The sequence below is a fragment of the Acomys minous genome (genome assembly GCF_964271855.1).
Source record: "Acomys minous genome assembly, chromosome: 11".
In the NCBI taxonomy this organism is placed as follows: domain Eukaryota; kingdom Metazoa; phylum Chordata; class Mammalia; order Rodentia; family Muridae; genus Acomys; species Acomys minous.
Window position 1 is genome coordinate 74605345 of NC_140492.1, and position 15375 is coordinate 74620719.

Here is a 15375-nt window from a genome sequence, read left to right on the forward strand (position 1 = left end):
GTGATCTCATAAATACTTTAATTCAGAGAGGTTATTTTATTTATTTATTTTTAGTGTCTCAGGGCTCTGAGAAAATTTTAAAGGCCTTTCCCAGTTATGTAATATATGCATGTACTAAGATGAGCAGTAAATATTTTTGCCAGGTTATGTTCTGAAATAACAAAACACTTTCCCAGGAAACTGTTGTGTAATATTTATTAATTCTGCACAGTTTTTTCTCCAAAATCAGTGAGCTGTGCTAAAAAAGAAAGTTATAGTAACAAAATAGCAGTTGAGGTCAGTGAACTTAAGACCTTCGTCTTAGTTTCCAGACTGAGAACGTGTGGCCCCTTTGGTACAGGGCAGCCACTCAGAGGGTGGCAGCTGTGTTCCCGCAGAGCCCGGGTCGGTTAGCAGCTGCCCCGCGGCTTGTGCCGCTCCACTCTTTACTATGCTACACTGGAAAGATGTCTCCCCGTCCTCCTCTACATTGTCCCCTGAGCAGCGTGGCGGCAGCCCAGCCTCCGGAAGGTGTGGGAAGCGGTGCGTGGGCTTGTCCTTACCCTGTCACAGCACGCTGGCGGGACTCCCACCACTTCCCGAGCATTAAAGCCACGAGATTTTAAGCACGTGAGCGGAGGAAAGGCCAGATGTTCTGTGTGTGGAGTCGTGGCCACTATCGGGTATGCGGTTTCGCTTTCTAGCGTATCCTTCGATTGTTACTTTTAGTGTACGGATTACTATAGAATCCGTGTGCCAGGCCAGAGTTTGGTTTTATTTAAAGTTAAACGTAAATTTCACATTGCTTTTCACCTTCGGGATTAAAATAGGTATTCTTCACAGCTTTTGTCTTTTTTTTAGGGAAGCTTTCCCTCTCTTAACAAAATGCAAATTCGTTTGGTTAATAAAAAAACAGAAGCAAACTAAAAGTCTTCTTGTTCAGCTGCCAAGAGAAGTGCAAAGGGAAAGCCAGCCAAAAAAAAAAAAAAAAGAACCTTTTTCTTCTGGTTCTAATGAGAACAAAGTTAAGAAATGCTTCTAAGACAAAGGATGATGTGTTGCCCTGTGAGCAACACAAATCCCAAGGATCTCAGTCTTGTTTAGGTAAAGAATTTTGGGAGAGTATTCCTTGTTTGTGCATGTAAAATAATATTGTAGAGAAAGGTGTGGCTTTGCTTCTGTTTTTTAATTGTTGGTGGTAGTATTAAGTCACTGTGGTTTTCTTGAATATTCTAGAGAGCGAGTTTATGAGAATTGAGTCTTTCAAACAGAAATGAAATTCCACAGTATGGTAAAATCATAATCAGGTGGCCTGGCAGGGTTGCGCATGCCTCTGATCCCAGCATTTGGAAGGCAGCCTGTGAGTTCGAGGCCAGCCTGGTCTGTACAGCCAGTTCCAGGAATGCCAGGGTTACACAAAGAAACAAAAACAAAAATAAAATTGTAATCATGTAATAGGAAATATCTCCTAAAATATTGTTTGAAAAGGAATGCAAAGCTGGGTTTGATAGATGAACAGGAGGATTGCCATAGGTTCTCAGCAAGCTATATAGTGAAAGCTTGTCTCAACAGCACCCCAAGCCCCCCAAAAATGGAAAAAAGAGGCAATTAGACAAAGCTTTAACCCCAGCACTTGCAAGTCAGAGTTAGGAGACTGTATTACATGAGAAGGGCAGCTGAAGAGATGATTGGCACCCACTGCTCCTCCAGAGGAAACAAGTTCAGTTTCCAGTACCCAGATCACGCATTTAAAACTCTACCTATAAGGCTAGCTCTAAGAGATGCAACACCTGCACCTGGCCTCCAGAGGCACCTGCTCTAAGGGATGCAACACCTGCACCTGGCCTCCAGAGGCACCTGCTCTAAGGGATGCAACACCTGCACCTGGCCTCCAGAGGCACCTGCTCTAAGGGATGCAACACCTGCACCTGGCCTCCAGAGGCACCTGCTCTAAGGGATGCAACACCTGCACCTGGCCTCCACAGGCACCTGCTCTAAGGGATGCAACACCTGCACCTGGCCTCCACAGGCACCTGCTCTAAGGGATGCAACACCTGCACCTGGCCTCCACAGGCACCTGCTCTAAGGGATGCAACACCTGCACCTGGCCTCTACAGGCACCTGCTCTGAAGGATGCAACACCTGCACCTGGCCTCCACAGGCACCTGCTCTGAGGGATGCAACACCTGCACCTGGCCTCCACAGGCACCTGCTCTGAGGGATGCAACACCTGCACCTGGCCTCCACAGGCACCTGCACCTGGCCTCCACAGGCACCTGCACACACACGCATAGAAAAAGAGAGGCAGCATAAACAAATGACCAAAATGGGCTCGTTTCTTCAGCTCTTCTCTTACTGTTACAGTGTGAGTAGAGCCATAGATTCTTCTTTTAGAAATGCCAGATGAAGGGGCCGGGTGGTGGTGGCGCACGCCTTTAATCCCAGCACTTGGGAGGCAGAGGCAGGCGGATCGCTGTGAGTTCGAGGCCAGCCTGGTCTACAAAGTGAGTCCAGGAGACCCAAGGCTACACAGAGAAACCCTGTCTCGAAAAACAAAAACAAAACAAAAAATGCCAGATGAAGGGAAACATCACTGGAAATCCTCAATGTTGTAGAATTCCCTTATTGTGGCAACTCTCACCACCACCCCTTCCAGGTCGGGACATGTTGCAGAAGTCCAGGTAGGCTGACTGCACTGCGGCAGCAGGACTCCGCTAGCTCTGAAGGACCCATGCCAGGCCCTGCCCCTCTGCCTCCCAGGCAGAAACCAAGTCCTGCTTCCAATTCTCTTGTGTAGCCTTCAGGGCTCCCGTAGGGGTTCACAGGTTGCCATGGTAAAGCTTGTGAAACTTTAAAAGAAGAAATGTAGCAAAAGGGAAGTAAAGATTCCCTCACTCCATCGGTCAACTTCTGTTTTTCTTGAGATAACCATCTCTCTGGAAGGTGGTTCTGGGGCAAAGGGGACCAGCGTTAGAACCAAGCGGCCTCATCGTTAGTGGACAGCACTCTGTGGAGAAGAAGCGCTGCAGCAGTGTGGCCTTCATGAGTGCCTTTCGGGAGGGACTTAGCTGAAAAGACAGAACCATTTCCTCACACCTTAATGGGTAAATTTATTTCTATTAAGTCATGTAAGTTAAATGTGTGTGTGTGTGTGTGTGTGTGTGTGTGTGTGTGTGTGTGTGTGTGTGTGTGTGTATTTAGTATATATGTCATTTGTACCTTTTATAATATCATTTTGTTTTATTTTGTCTGGGTTTTTCTTTTTTTTGGTTTTGTTCTGGGATTTTAATTTGGTCGGTTGGTTTTCGTTGTTCTTGGGTACTTTGAGACAAGGTCCCAAAAGAGTAGCACAGAATATACTGCGTCAGTGGAGGGGTGCTGTGCAGGTCTCTGAAGGGGTAGTCATTTGGTCTTCGTTTCTTGTAGGGGTTACTTTTACCCCTACAAGGGTTTATTTTCTGTGGTGTGTGTGTGTGTGTGTGTGTGTGTGTGTGTGTGTGTGTGTGTGTGTGGTGTATGAGTGAATACAGGCAGCAAGTGCCATGATGCGCACATGGAGTCAGTGGATCACTTTTAGGAGTTGGTTTTTCTCCTCCCACCACAGGATCTGGGATGGACCTCAGGCCATTAGGTGTGTACTGTGTGGTGGCTAATCTTAGCTGTCCACCTGACACCTGGAGAAGGGAGTGCCACTCAGGGGCTGGCCTCCAGCAGCTTGGCCTCTGGGTCTTACGACTGATGTGGGAGAGTCCTGCCCAGGGCAGCTGCATGCGAGTGACAGAGCATGCCAGTAAGCAGCATTCCATAGTGGCCGCCTGCTGTAGTGCAAGCACCTACCCTGGCCTCCCTCGACGACAGACTGTAACCTTAAACCAAACAAACCCTTTTCTCCTGACCTGGTTATGATCAATGTTCACCCCAGCAACCGAGAAGCAAATTAGGCCTTACCTCAAGTACTTTTTACCTCCTGAGCCCTGGTTTTTATTTGATACACCTAAACCTATATGTAGCTTGAGTTGTGATGTAACTATACCGTTTAAAGTTGCTCCTCTTAGGTAGCACAATAGCTTTTATTTATTCATGTTTAAATTATCTTTATCTTATCTATTTGTGTGCATGTGTGCACACATGTAGTGCGTGCATGCATCAAGCACACATGAATGAGCTCTGGGCATTGGTTAAAGCTCTTTCTGGTTTTGAGAAGTGCATGAAGAAAGATCAAAAAGTAAAAAGTGAACGTAGGCCGAGAAGTGAGGGCGAATGAGACGCTGGCTGAAGCCTGTTTGCAGAAACTGGTAGGCTAAGACTTCAGCAGCTGCAAATCTAATTTGGAAAAACCTGACTGGGAAAAACTAACCAAAAGATCAAATAGGAAATGAATGAAAATCTACGAAGTCTGGAAAGATTTGCTCATTAAAAGGCTGTATTTTTTCCTTTTTGCAAAGAAACAGTAACATACGTCTACTTTGGTTGAGGGAATTGAAAATTATAGTAATTGGTTTTAATAGCATGTTAACCAAAAATATATGAAACATTGGCTAGATTGATTTTCTTTTTCTTCCTAGCCATATATATTTTTGGGGGGACTAAATGAAAAATAGTTTGGAAGTGGCCAGAAAGAACAAAATCTTATATAAATGAGTTGGCTATAGCTTTTAAAATAAAAAATAAAAACCAAAATCTAACTTTGCCCTTTAAATGATTTCCCTCCCTGAGGTTGGTTTTGTTTTTGTTTTCCATGTTTACATATATGAAGTGAATATAAATTTTCCTTTCATTGTTTTCTGGATCTGAAGAGCCCTCCATGATGTGGCCATCTTAATCTTATCCTTTGAAATTATCAGAGCTCCTAGTAAATGGCTTTTTTAATAAAGCAGCTAACATCCCAGGAGTTGTTTTTCTTATTCTCACTTTGAGCTCCTTCAATTCATAGAATACTTCTGACACCAAACTTGTGAGGTTTGTGGTGTTTTGTTTTATTTTTCCAGACAGGGTTTCTCTGTGTAATCCTGGCTGTTCTGGACTTGCTTTGTAGACCAGGCTGGCCTTGAACTCACAGCGATCTACCTGCCTCTGCCTCCCAAGTGCTGGCATTAAAGGCGTGCGCCACTGTGAGGGGTTTTTTTTTTTCCTAACACCAATTTTAATTCTCCAACTCTCCCTTCAACATTAACCAAGTGTCCCACAGTTTAATTTTGATACCAAGATCCCCAGAGTTCGCCTCAGAACTCAGAGGTTGAATATACAGTCTCACAAGATTGCCTCCGCCTCTGACCAGTTGGCTGGGTGGGAGGAAGTTCAGTGGCTTGCTAGAAATGCTCACAGAACTCGGGAAAGCTCCGTGCTGTCAACGTTGCAATAAGGGAAACAGATGAAGGAATGCGTCCACGCTCGGGAGTCTGCATGCTCCGCCCCACGACACTTAGGTATACATTCTCACTGGAAGCTCTGGAATTTGTCACTGAGAGGTGGCGTCACATGGACATGGCTGATGACCAACTCAGTCTCCAGCCGTTCTTTAATCCAGAGATTATAGAGGAGGAGCAGAGGGATTGAAATTCTTTTAAGTCAATTAGTCTTGATATTTCTGCAAGGGACCCACTGAAGCTCTCCAGGGTCTCACCTTGCAGAACACAAGCAGCTCCTGTTATCCAGGGAACTCTAAGGATTTTGGGGACCCCCCCCCCATTAGGAGTATGTAATGCTCCTGTTTCTTAGTAATTCCCAGGTGTTTTAGGAGATGCTCTTGACAGAATCCAGAGACAAGGATTAAATACTGTATATTTCTGTGGCACAAATAGAGTCTAAGGTCAGTTAATCTTATTTTCCCACCTACCCATGAAGAGGGATCCATGCTTGGATATAATACTGGCTCTGACTTCATCATGAGGCTACAAGCCTAAACAATTCCTTGTAAAATGTCAGCAAGTCTGCATAATACCCCTTTTCTGGTTTTGGCAAAACTATAGCTCAATTGATCAAACTGTAGGATTCATTTCCAGGAGCTTCCATGGCAAATACTAACTTGATCTAAGCCAAGGGTGTAGTCCTCAGCTTGACAGCATTCAGATCGAGCAGAAAGTTTAAACCGTCTGACACCTGGGACGCACCCCATCCGAGGTTCTGATAAAACAACTTTGGGTGCAGACAAAGTGTGGCCGTTTCCTTTTTTAAGGTTCCACGAGTGATTCTAATGGTAGTCACTGCCGAGAGCCACAGAAACGTAGGTTTCCCATGCAGGACATATCTCAGGAAGGTACTTTTTGTTGAACATAGTCAAAGAAACAGTTGAAACAAGAGTTGTGCGAGGCACGTAGGGCTTAGGACAAAATGAGAGTAAAGGTAGCACTGCTCGTCGGCTGAGCGTGTCCTGCGGTGGTTGTAAGCTCATCAGCCGAGCACTGCTGATGACCTCCATGAAGCTCAGATTTTACTTGCTCAAGATCAGACTTCTAGTCAGGGACAGAACTGCAACCCGGTTGACAGTTTGTATGCAAGCGGTCAGTCATGAGTACTCCGTCACAATAGTGACCATCAATACATGCATGCGTGAGTGACTATAACTCTCCTCTAGTAATTGACAAAATCAGTGACCTGTGGACTGCAGACCCATGACAACTGGGTAATGCTCTTGCGGATCTGCCTTGGGGCCTGTCCCTGCTGAACTGTTTGTTGCTAGTATTAAGCTCTTCTCTAATGCCTCTCGCCCTTTTGTAGGAGAGAAATGGCACATATTCCATTCTTGGAGAGAAAAATGCCTTAGAAGCCTATGGCACGAATTGGGTAGAATTCTTAAAATAAATTTGGAATCTAAATTCACCCTGTGGACATTAATTATTATCTCTCAAGTTTTAGAAACAAATCTAAAACTCCATTTCAAATAGGAAATTCTTAAATTTGGTTCTATCCTATACCAGAGTGTTTCTAGTGATTTCTGTGATTGGTGCTAGTGTCTGAAACAATAGTTTTCAATTCACGTTTTAAAATCGCTATGCTGCTGACGTATAATGAGTGGAATCTTTGTCAAAGGGTAACCATACCAGGAGTTCTCCCAGCCCTGCCCACAAACACTGGCGCTGAAGCTCCGAGTCCCGGACCCATGCCTGTACCTCGACTTGGAAACGGCTGTTTGTGATGCACTAAGAGCAATAACCTGGGCATGAGGTCTCCTTGTCAGAAGCTGCAGCCATGTAGCACAGACCTAACTCTCAGGGGAACCTGCCACAGCAGGTCCCTGGATTCCAGAGAGCGTTCAGGAGACCCTGCGGTCGGGGCATTCTGTCAGCTTTAGAAGGAGGCTGATCAGGAAGGGTGACAAAGGTCTGAGGACCTGAAGGTAGGCACAGGTGGCTCCACGCTGGTGACAGAGAAGGCAGCTGGATTCTGCACCCCGCTGCTGAGTTTTCCCAAATCGAGACCAGAGTGCTCTTAGCATGTGTAATTGTTGAACTGTTAGTAAATATTATTAATTGTTAATAAATATACTCTGTTTAGTATGCATTGTTATTAAATTATCTGTGATAATGGGTCTTTCAAAGCGCTTGTCTACATCATGTGGGCTGAAAATGAGGTCAGAGTAAACAGAGAGATATTCCATGTAATCGCTTGAGTTTCTGGGTCAAATTCAGGGATTTATAAGCTGGATTCCAGGTGTGCCCACAATTTGAACATGGATCTGGCATCTGACATCAGCCTATCCACTTAATCCTGCTGTTGGATTCTTATAATGGACATAAATCTCTTGTTTATATCACCTCGTAGGATTCCCGGGGGGCGGGGGATAAACCATAAAATGTGCTTTGCAAACTTCGCGCTTGGTTCAAAATGAATCAGTAGACGCCATTGCTCTCATAATTTAATCGTAATAAGAATTCCAGGGTGCTGGGGGTGGGGGGTGGGGGGTGTGGCGCACGCCTTTAATCCCCGCACTAGGGAGGCAGAGGCAGGCAGCCTGGCCTATAAAGCGAGTCTATGACAGCCAAAGCTACACAGAGAAACCCTGTTTCAAACAAAAAACAAAACAAAACAAAATCCAGTGGTATCAAAAACAAGAATCTTTGTTTCAGACTATATAAGTGATAAAGCAGTATGCAGTTCTAAGTCAGTGTTTCTCAACTTGTGAGTCTCAACCCCTTTGTCAAACTATGTCTCCAAGAATACTACATTAAAATTCATAACAATAACAAAATTGCAGTTGTGAAATAGCAACAAAAATGGTTTTATGGTTGGGGATCATCACAGCATAACCACAGCTCTTAAGTTATGATTGTCACAAGTTTTGTGATATTTAGGATATTTTCAAACGTGTACAACTAAGGACACCAAAGTTCCATTAGGAAATTGGGGAGCACCCGAGACATTCTCGAGCTCTTGTCCCTTGCCGCTTCTTCCCACCATGCTGGTATTTGTGGCTGACGTCAGCAAGTTAAGGGAATCAGTCCTCAAAGGAAAGACAAATTATTTAACCCGAATTTACTGAGAACAAACTAGAAGAGATGCTCGGACCCTGAATGCAGCTCCCTGTAAATCACACCAAGATACATCCCTGCCTTTTTTTCCTTTCTAACCGTAGTTTCTGTTTCAAGCCCCATTTGTTTCCAAGTGCACATTTCATATTTTAAATATGTACGTGTGTATCATATACTGCTACATATGGTAGTGCCTACCCAGTTCCCAACAATTGGGAAACAGAGGCAGGAGGATTGCAGTACGTTTGAGGCCAGTCTGTTTTATGTGGTGAGTTTCGGGCTAGCCTGGACTATATAGTGAACCCCTGTCATCAAACATATCTATCTATATGTACACACACATATATACATATGCAGATGCATATACATGTGATACATACACACTTACACGTTATCATGTTTTGAATGTGAGTGGTCCCCATAGGCTCATATATTTGAGTGGACCTGTTTGAGAAAGATTGGGAGGTATATCGATGGGGGACAGGCTTTTAGGTTTCAAAACTCATTTGCTGTGCCCTTTGTGCACCTGCTTGGGGTTTGAAATGCGAGCTCTTTCTCAGCTGTTGCTGTAGCCATGCGTGGTGCTGCTGCCACCCGCATCCCATGATGCCAGCGATGGACTCCTAGCCTCCTGGAGCCACGATCCCCAAATAAACTGTCCTTCTATGATCACGCGATCGTGCTCTTCTGTCACAGCAGTAGAGGGGTGACTAACACAGTGCACGCACACACGGACACTGTACATGTTTAGACTATCGGGGTATTTTAGATGTGTCTTGTCTTTAGTATATCATAAGCTATATCACTTCTGCCTTTCCTTCTTTTCCTCCAACTCGTCCCATGCCCCACTCACTCTAAAACTAATAGCTTCTTCTATGATTATTTTTCACATATGCAAATGTATTCATAAGTATATAAATACAACCTTCTGAGTCCATTTTTGGTTGTTGGTTTTTTGGGTTTTTTTTGTTGTTGTTGTGTTTTAACTGCTTTGGGTATTAATAATTCCGGGATGTTGTCACAATAAAAATAGTGCCTAAATGTGCATTTACCAGAAGAGACATGAGAGAGCTGCCTTGAATGCCTTTACTGTAGCTCTCAGTGGTCTGCCTCCACCTAAGAACTTACCACCCAAAAGCTGCGGCCCAGCCCAGCCCCAGGGCAGAAGGCACCGTGGACTTTGTACTTCTAAATGTTCTGCAAAGCAAACTTGCTGTCTCATAACATGTGGTCTCCCAGAGAGTGACAAAATGGAGACTTTGACTCATTCAAACCTACTTTTTAAATGCTAATTTTAAGAGATAACAATCAATAATATAAGAATTTAACTGTTGCTCTTTTTGTTCCCTTGGGGTTTCAAAAGGGAAACCAGAAATTATGGAGTGTGTTTGGGGAAGAAAACACATTTCTAATCTGAAAATGACCTTGAGTGGATGGGATCTCTTTAGAGTCAATATAGGTGCAACCCATTCAGCTGGCTTGCCTGCCATTTTAAAAAATCTTTCAAATGCTGCGCATTTACACAGCTTCAGTTGTCTGCATACTTTTTTTTTTATGGCTTAAGATACAATGATAAAGGTTGCCTTTCATCTCTTCTACCTTTCTTCACCGTAGTGGTGTTTTGTTTTTTTTTTTAACTCTTAAAAGACATCAGGTGACTTGTTTTACTGTCTATTTGTTTTAGGTTTTGTGGGGATGGTAGAGCGCTGCCTGGGCAGCCTGTACATAGCAGTGAGCGTGTCATCTTAAGGCACCTCGTGTCAGTGAGCGCTGACATCTGCTGTTGTTATTAAGGTGAACATCCGGGTCATTCACAACTCCAGATGTTTACAAGTTTGCTTCTGGGATGTGAGTTTAAACTTTCTCCCTTTATCCCTTCTGAAAAATTTGGAACTTGTATAGAAATAATGTTTAATATTTCAGATTCTAGATATAAAAATTAGTGTGGAAATACAGCTACATGTTTTGCTATTGTTTGAATTTTTATAAGTATTTCACATGAAATGGAGACTAAGAATCTAGGCAAGAAAAGAAATGCTTGTCCCTAAGGTCCCTAGAATTTTTTTGTTGCAACATGTTTATTGTGCTTCTGTGTGTGACAGCTGGTAGTCCAGGAATCTATCCAAACAAAGTTAACTGTGCCCTACAGCTCATATTCTGAGCAGAAAATGCAGACTGAACTGTTTATTACATGGTACAAGAGCTGCAGGAAATGACTCAAAAAGACTATAGGAAGACTAGTTGCAGAAAGTTGTGTGTCGGGGTCATCTGTACTGAGAAGGTGCGTTTCAGCTAAGATTTGGAAAAGATAAAACAAGTAGCCAACAGGTATCCAGAGAAGCATCCCAGCAAAGAACAGCTGAACTAACGATAGTACAATGTGTCTGGCCTGTGTGTGGAACAGAGGAGCAATGTGACTGGAGTGACGTAAAATGGTGAGATGCCTGGTAGCGGAGCCCAGGCTGGACTGCTCAGTGGCTACAAGCCACTGTAAGGAGCCTGAGGCTTTCCTCCTGGGGAAATGTGGAGCCACTGAGGATGTTTAAGCACGGGCTCTCTAGGGATCTAGTTCCAAAGTGGTGACTATATTGGAAGTAAGAGAAAGAGTATGGAGACTCTATGGAGGGGCTTTCTAGGATCCAGTTTAAGATGGTGGCATTTAATGGTAGCAGAGGGACAATAAAGGTAGTGACCAACATGCAAATTCTGGCTATCTTGAGGGCAGGAGTCTGGTAGTTTGAATGAGAACGTGCCTGTGGTCTTGGGAATTTGAACACTTGGTCTCCAGTTGGTAGCAGGGTTTGCGGAAGTTACATGGTGGAGCTTTGCTGGATGAAGTGTGCTCCTGGGGGCGGGGGGGCCAGCTTTCAGAGAAAATGCCCTGTGCCACTGCCAGGGCACTCCGCTTTGTCCTTGCGTTTGGAGCTGTGAGCTCTCAGCTTCCTGCTCTTGCCACCAAGCCTGTGCGTCATGAAAAACTTTCATCCCTCTGTAAACATAAGCCCCGTACTGCAGCTCCACTGAAATCATGAACAAGACAAGATTGTCCATACCTGTACCCGAAATTGTCACTAGAGCAATCAAACAAGTAAAGGGGATCAGGGAATATGAATCATAAAAGAAGAAGTCAAAATATCTTTATTTGTAGATAATAAAGTAACACACACACACACACACACACACACACACATCTCACCCAAATTTTCAACTCCTTCAGCAAAGTTGTTGAATACAAAATTATCACACAAAAATCAATAGCCTTCTTATATACAAATGACAGACATACTGAGAAAGGCATCAGGGAAACAATTCCACTCATAGTAGCCTTAAATAGTATACAATATTTTGGGGTAACTCTAACCGAGCAAGTGAAAGACTATAATAAAAACTTTAAGACATTGAAGAATTTACCAAAAGATGGAAAGATCTTCCATGTTCATGGTCAGGTAGGAGTAGTATAGTAAATATCCACCCTCCCAAAAGCAATCTACAGATTTAATTCAATCCTCATTAAAATTCTGTCACATTACTTCACAGATCTTGAAAGAGCAAAGATGCGCAAAAACATCCCAGAGTAACAAATACAATTCTAAATAATAAAGTAACTCCTTAGAGGTGTCACTATTGCCCATCTCAACTTGTATTACAGAGCTATAAGAATAAAAACAGCCTTGTATTGGCACCAAAACAGATATATTGATCAATGGAATCAAATTGAAGTCCCAGACATAAATTCACACATCTATTGATACCTGATCTTTGATAAAGATAAAATAAAAATTATACACTGGAAAAAGGACAGCATCTTCAACACATGGTGCTGGTCAAACTGGATGGCTGCATGTAGAGAAATGCAGATAGATCCATACTTACCATCCTGCGCAAAACCCTACTCCAAATGCATCAAAGACATCAACATAAGGCCAGATGCACTGAATCTAGAAGAGGAAGTGAAGAATAGTCTTGAACTCATTGGCACAGGAAAAGACTTTCTAAACAGGGCAGTATTAGCACAGGCACTAAGATCAAAAATTAGTAAAGGAGACTCATGAAACTGAGAGAAAGATACCACCATTCAGACAAAGCAGCAAGCTTCAGAATAGGAAAAGATTTTTGTCAACTAAGTATCTTACAGAGGGCTAATATCTAAAATATATAAAGAACAACAACCAAAAGAAAAAGAAAACCCGGACATCAAGAAAACAACAGGTTAAGTGGGTTGCAGGGCTCAACAGAGAGTTCTCAAAGGCTGAAACACACCTGGCTGAGAAACACTAAGGAAATGTTCAACATCTTTAGTCATAAGGAAAGTATAAATCAAAACTACTTTGAGATTTCATCCGACATAGGAAGAATGGCCAAGATCAATGAAAAAGAAGAGTGACAGCTCATCCTGGCAAGGATGTGGGGTTAGAGGGACACTCATCCATCCCTGGTGGAAGTGCCAACTTGCATAGGCAGTATGGAAATCTGTGTGGTGGTTACTCAGGAAGCTAGAACTGGATCTCCTTCAGCATCAAACTATACCACAGAACACCCTGCCATAGAGACATTTGCTTAACCGTGTTTATTTCTGCTTTACTCATATTTGTCAGAAATTATTAACAGTCTAGATGTCCATACACAGATACATGGATAAAGAAAATTTACGTAATGTAATATTTTCAGCTGTTAAAAAAATGAAATCATGACATTTGAAGTTAAATGACAAGAGATAGGAAAAAAAAATCATCCTGGGTGAGGTAGCTCAGACCCAAAAAGAGAAATATAGTCTGTATTTACTTATAGGTGGATGTTGACTGTTAAGTCTGTGTAAGCAATCTACAATCTGTGTCACCACATAGGTTGGGTATAGAGTAATTGACTGTGGGGGAGGGTTGAGTGGGAAACAGGGTAATTTTGGGTAGACGGGGGAGGGGGTGAGGTGGGTGGGAATGAGGGAGAAAATCTAACAGAGAGGGTGAGGGAAGACAGGGTTAAAGAACAGCTACTACTAAAGGCCATTTGTGGGGTTGTATGCAAATCTAATACAGTAGTAAGTAGCGTGTGTGTGTGTGTGTGTGTGTGTGTGTGTGTGTGTGTGTGTGTGTCTGTGAAGGTGATCTAAATGCAGTCCCTAAATAGCTGGGAGACTAAACCCTAACTGGATATCTCTCATCACCAAATGAAGCTCCTGTTTTCAGAAATGGATGACATACATCGAGTGCTGGCCAAGTGGCCCCTGGGGACACAGAAAAGTCTAGCTGGTTTCTACCTAGAGCCCTTACCCCTACTGATTAATGTTCATGGTGCTGGAAGGAAGGTGCACCAGATCAAAGGACGAAGGTCAATGCCAATCCAGCTGCAAACCCTTTGATCGACAACAGTGACCTGCCTGCAGTAGTAACATAAGCCTATGGGAAAGACCACCAATATCTGATTAAATGTACCGCCCACTCCCTGAGACAGAATCCATTCCCAACACTGCTTGGGGGACCAAGAACCTGAGACTAGGTCGGCTGGAACCTAGGGGAAACCAAATACTTCTGTTCTGTTAAAGGAATGTAGCAATAAATGGCACCAGCAGCATCCTGCTACACCCAGAGATCAGTGTCTTGCTCGGCCATCATTAGAGAGGCCTTCTCCCACAGCAGATAGGGACCCACAGCTAACGAGAAAAACCTTGATATTCCCACATGGGCTGCCTCTGTGAAATCCTTCCCCCGAGGCTCAGGAGATCCTGTGGAAGATGGAGAGGCTGTAAGATCCAGGGGAGATGGAGGGCACCAAGGAATCAGGCCTTCTAAGCACAGCAGGGCTGATGCACATATGAACTCACAGAAGCTGTGGTACATGCACAGCATCAGCACCGTCCTTACGGGGTCCCGTTGCAGAGAGCAGAAGTACACACGAGCCACACTGTAACCCAGAAGCCACCTCCAACTGATAACTGCTCACAAGTGAAAAATTAGTTCTCTCCCATGGAGAACATGGAGTCTCTCTTGAGATACAAACCACTCTTAAGGCTACGCCGTGTACCCAGCAGTAAGATGCTCAACACAAAATGAGCTTAATGGCATTTTTGAGGGGTTTTTTTTTGTCTCAAAATGCTTTGTTACGGCTTTTCCCCCCTTACAGGTCTTTTGTGTGTATATTATGGTTTACTACTTTGTGTTTTTATGTGATTTCTGTTCATGTAAACATGTATGTCTCTGTTGTATATGTGGGGTTTTTGTGCTTTTTCTTTGGCCCCTTGTTTGTTTGTTTGTGTTTTGTTTATTTTCTATCATTATTGTTTGTAGATGCCTATATTCTAATGATAGAGAAAAAAAGGTGTGGAGTTGAGTAAGTGGGTAAGTGGTGCAGTTCTCAGGTGAGTTGGGGCGTAGAAAACTGTAATCAGAATATACTGTATAAAAATATTTTTTCCATAAAACAGAAGAAATAAAGTCAATGTGATTGCCAGGCTTACACTGAGGACTGGAGTACATGTAGATCTACGCTGGACACTCAGTGCAGTCAGGGAGTCAAACTGTCTTTACGGTTGTAAAGATTCAGTCTCAAGTGATGGGCGGTACAAGGTGTCCTTTCCTCAGAAATGTGTGGCCAGAAAACTCTAAACACAGACTAAGGAGGCGCCTTCCTAGGATGGTTGTAACTGCCCAACATAGCAGTTCACAAAAGTTGCCAAAACCACCCTAACTAGACTAAGGGAATATCTGCCAAGGAAGGGTACTAACGTGGTGCATGTTAAATGCAGAAAGATAAGTGAGATAGAAGCCACGGGTGTACTCTGCCCAGTTGCAACGGGAAGGGAAATGCATTGAAAATGAAAATGGGTTGGGATGCTTTGAAGTTAGCATGTCTGAACATTCTGTAGACGTGATAGTCCAGCAAGACAGCAAAATGGGTTAGGAATAGTGGCTAAGCACAGGCCTCAAAGTGACAG

The 15375-nt window shown here is 43.5% G+C and overlaps 1 protein-coding gene and 1 long non-coding RNA gene across 7 annotated transcripts in view; one reads left to right on the top strand and one right to left on the bottom strand.

Annotated features, from left to right (window-relative positions):
* Nucleotides 1-15375, top strand: part of FGD4 (FYVE, RhoGEF and PH domain containing 4) — a 157157-nt gene that overhangs the window by 65269 nt on the left and 76513 nt on the right. The window contains exon 1 of one of the 6 annotated variants that reach the window (XM_084800972.1): nt 563-662. The exons of 4 other annotated variants lie outside the window; for them this stretch is intronic. Coding sequence is in view for 1 of the 2 variants with exons in the window: in XM_084800969.1 (XP_084657095.1) it covers nt 3080-3083 (4 nt within the window). In the remaining variant the exon portion in view is untranslated. Of the gene's footprint in view, nt 1-562; nt 663-2804; nt 3084-15375 lie in introns of those variants that run through there. One more of the 6 variants, XM_084800969.1, reaches the window with a different exon arrangement.
* The window catches only part of LOC311608467, a 51421-nt gene that overhangs the window by 8980 nt on the left and 27066 nt on the right, over nt 1-15375 (bottom strand). The gene's annotated exons all lie outside the window — the stretch shown is intronic.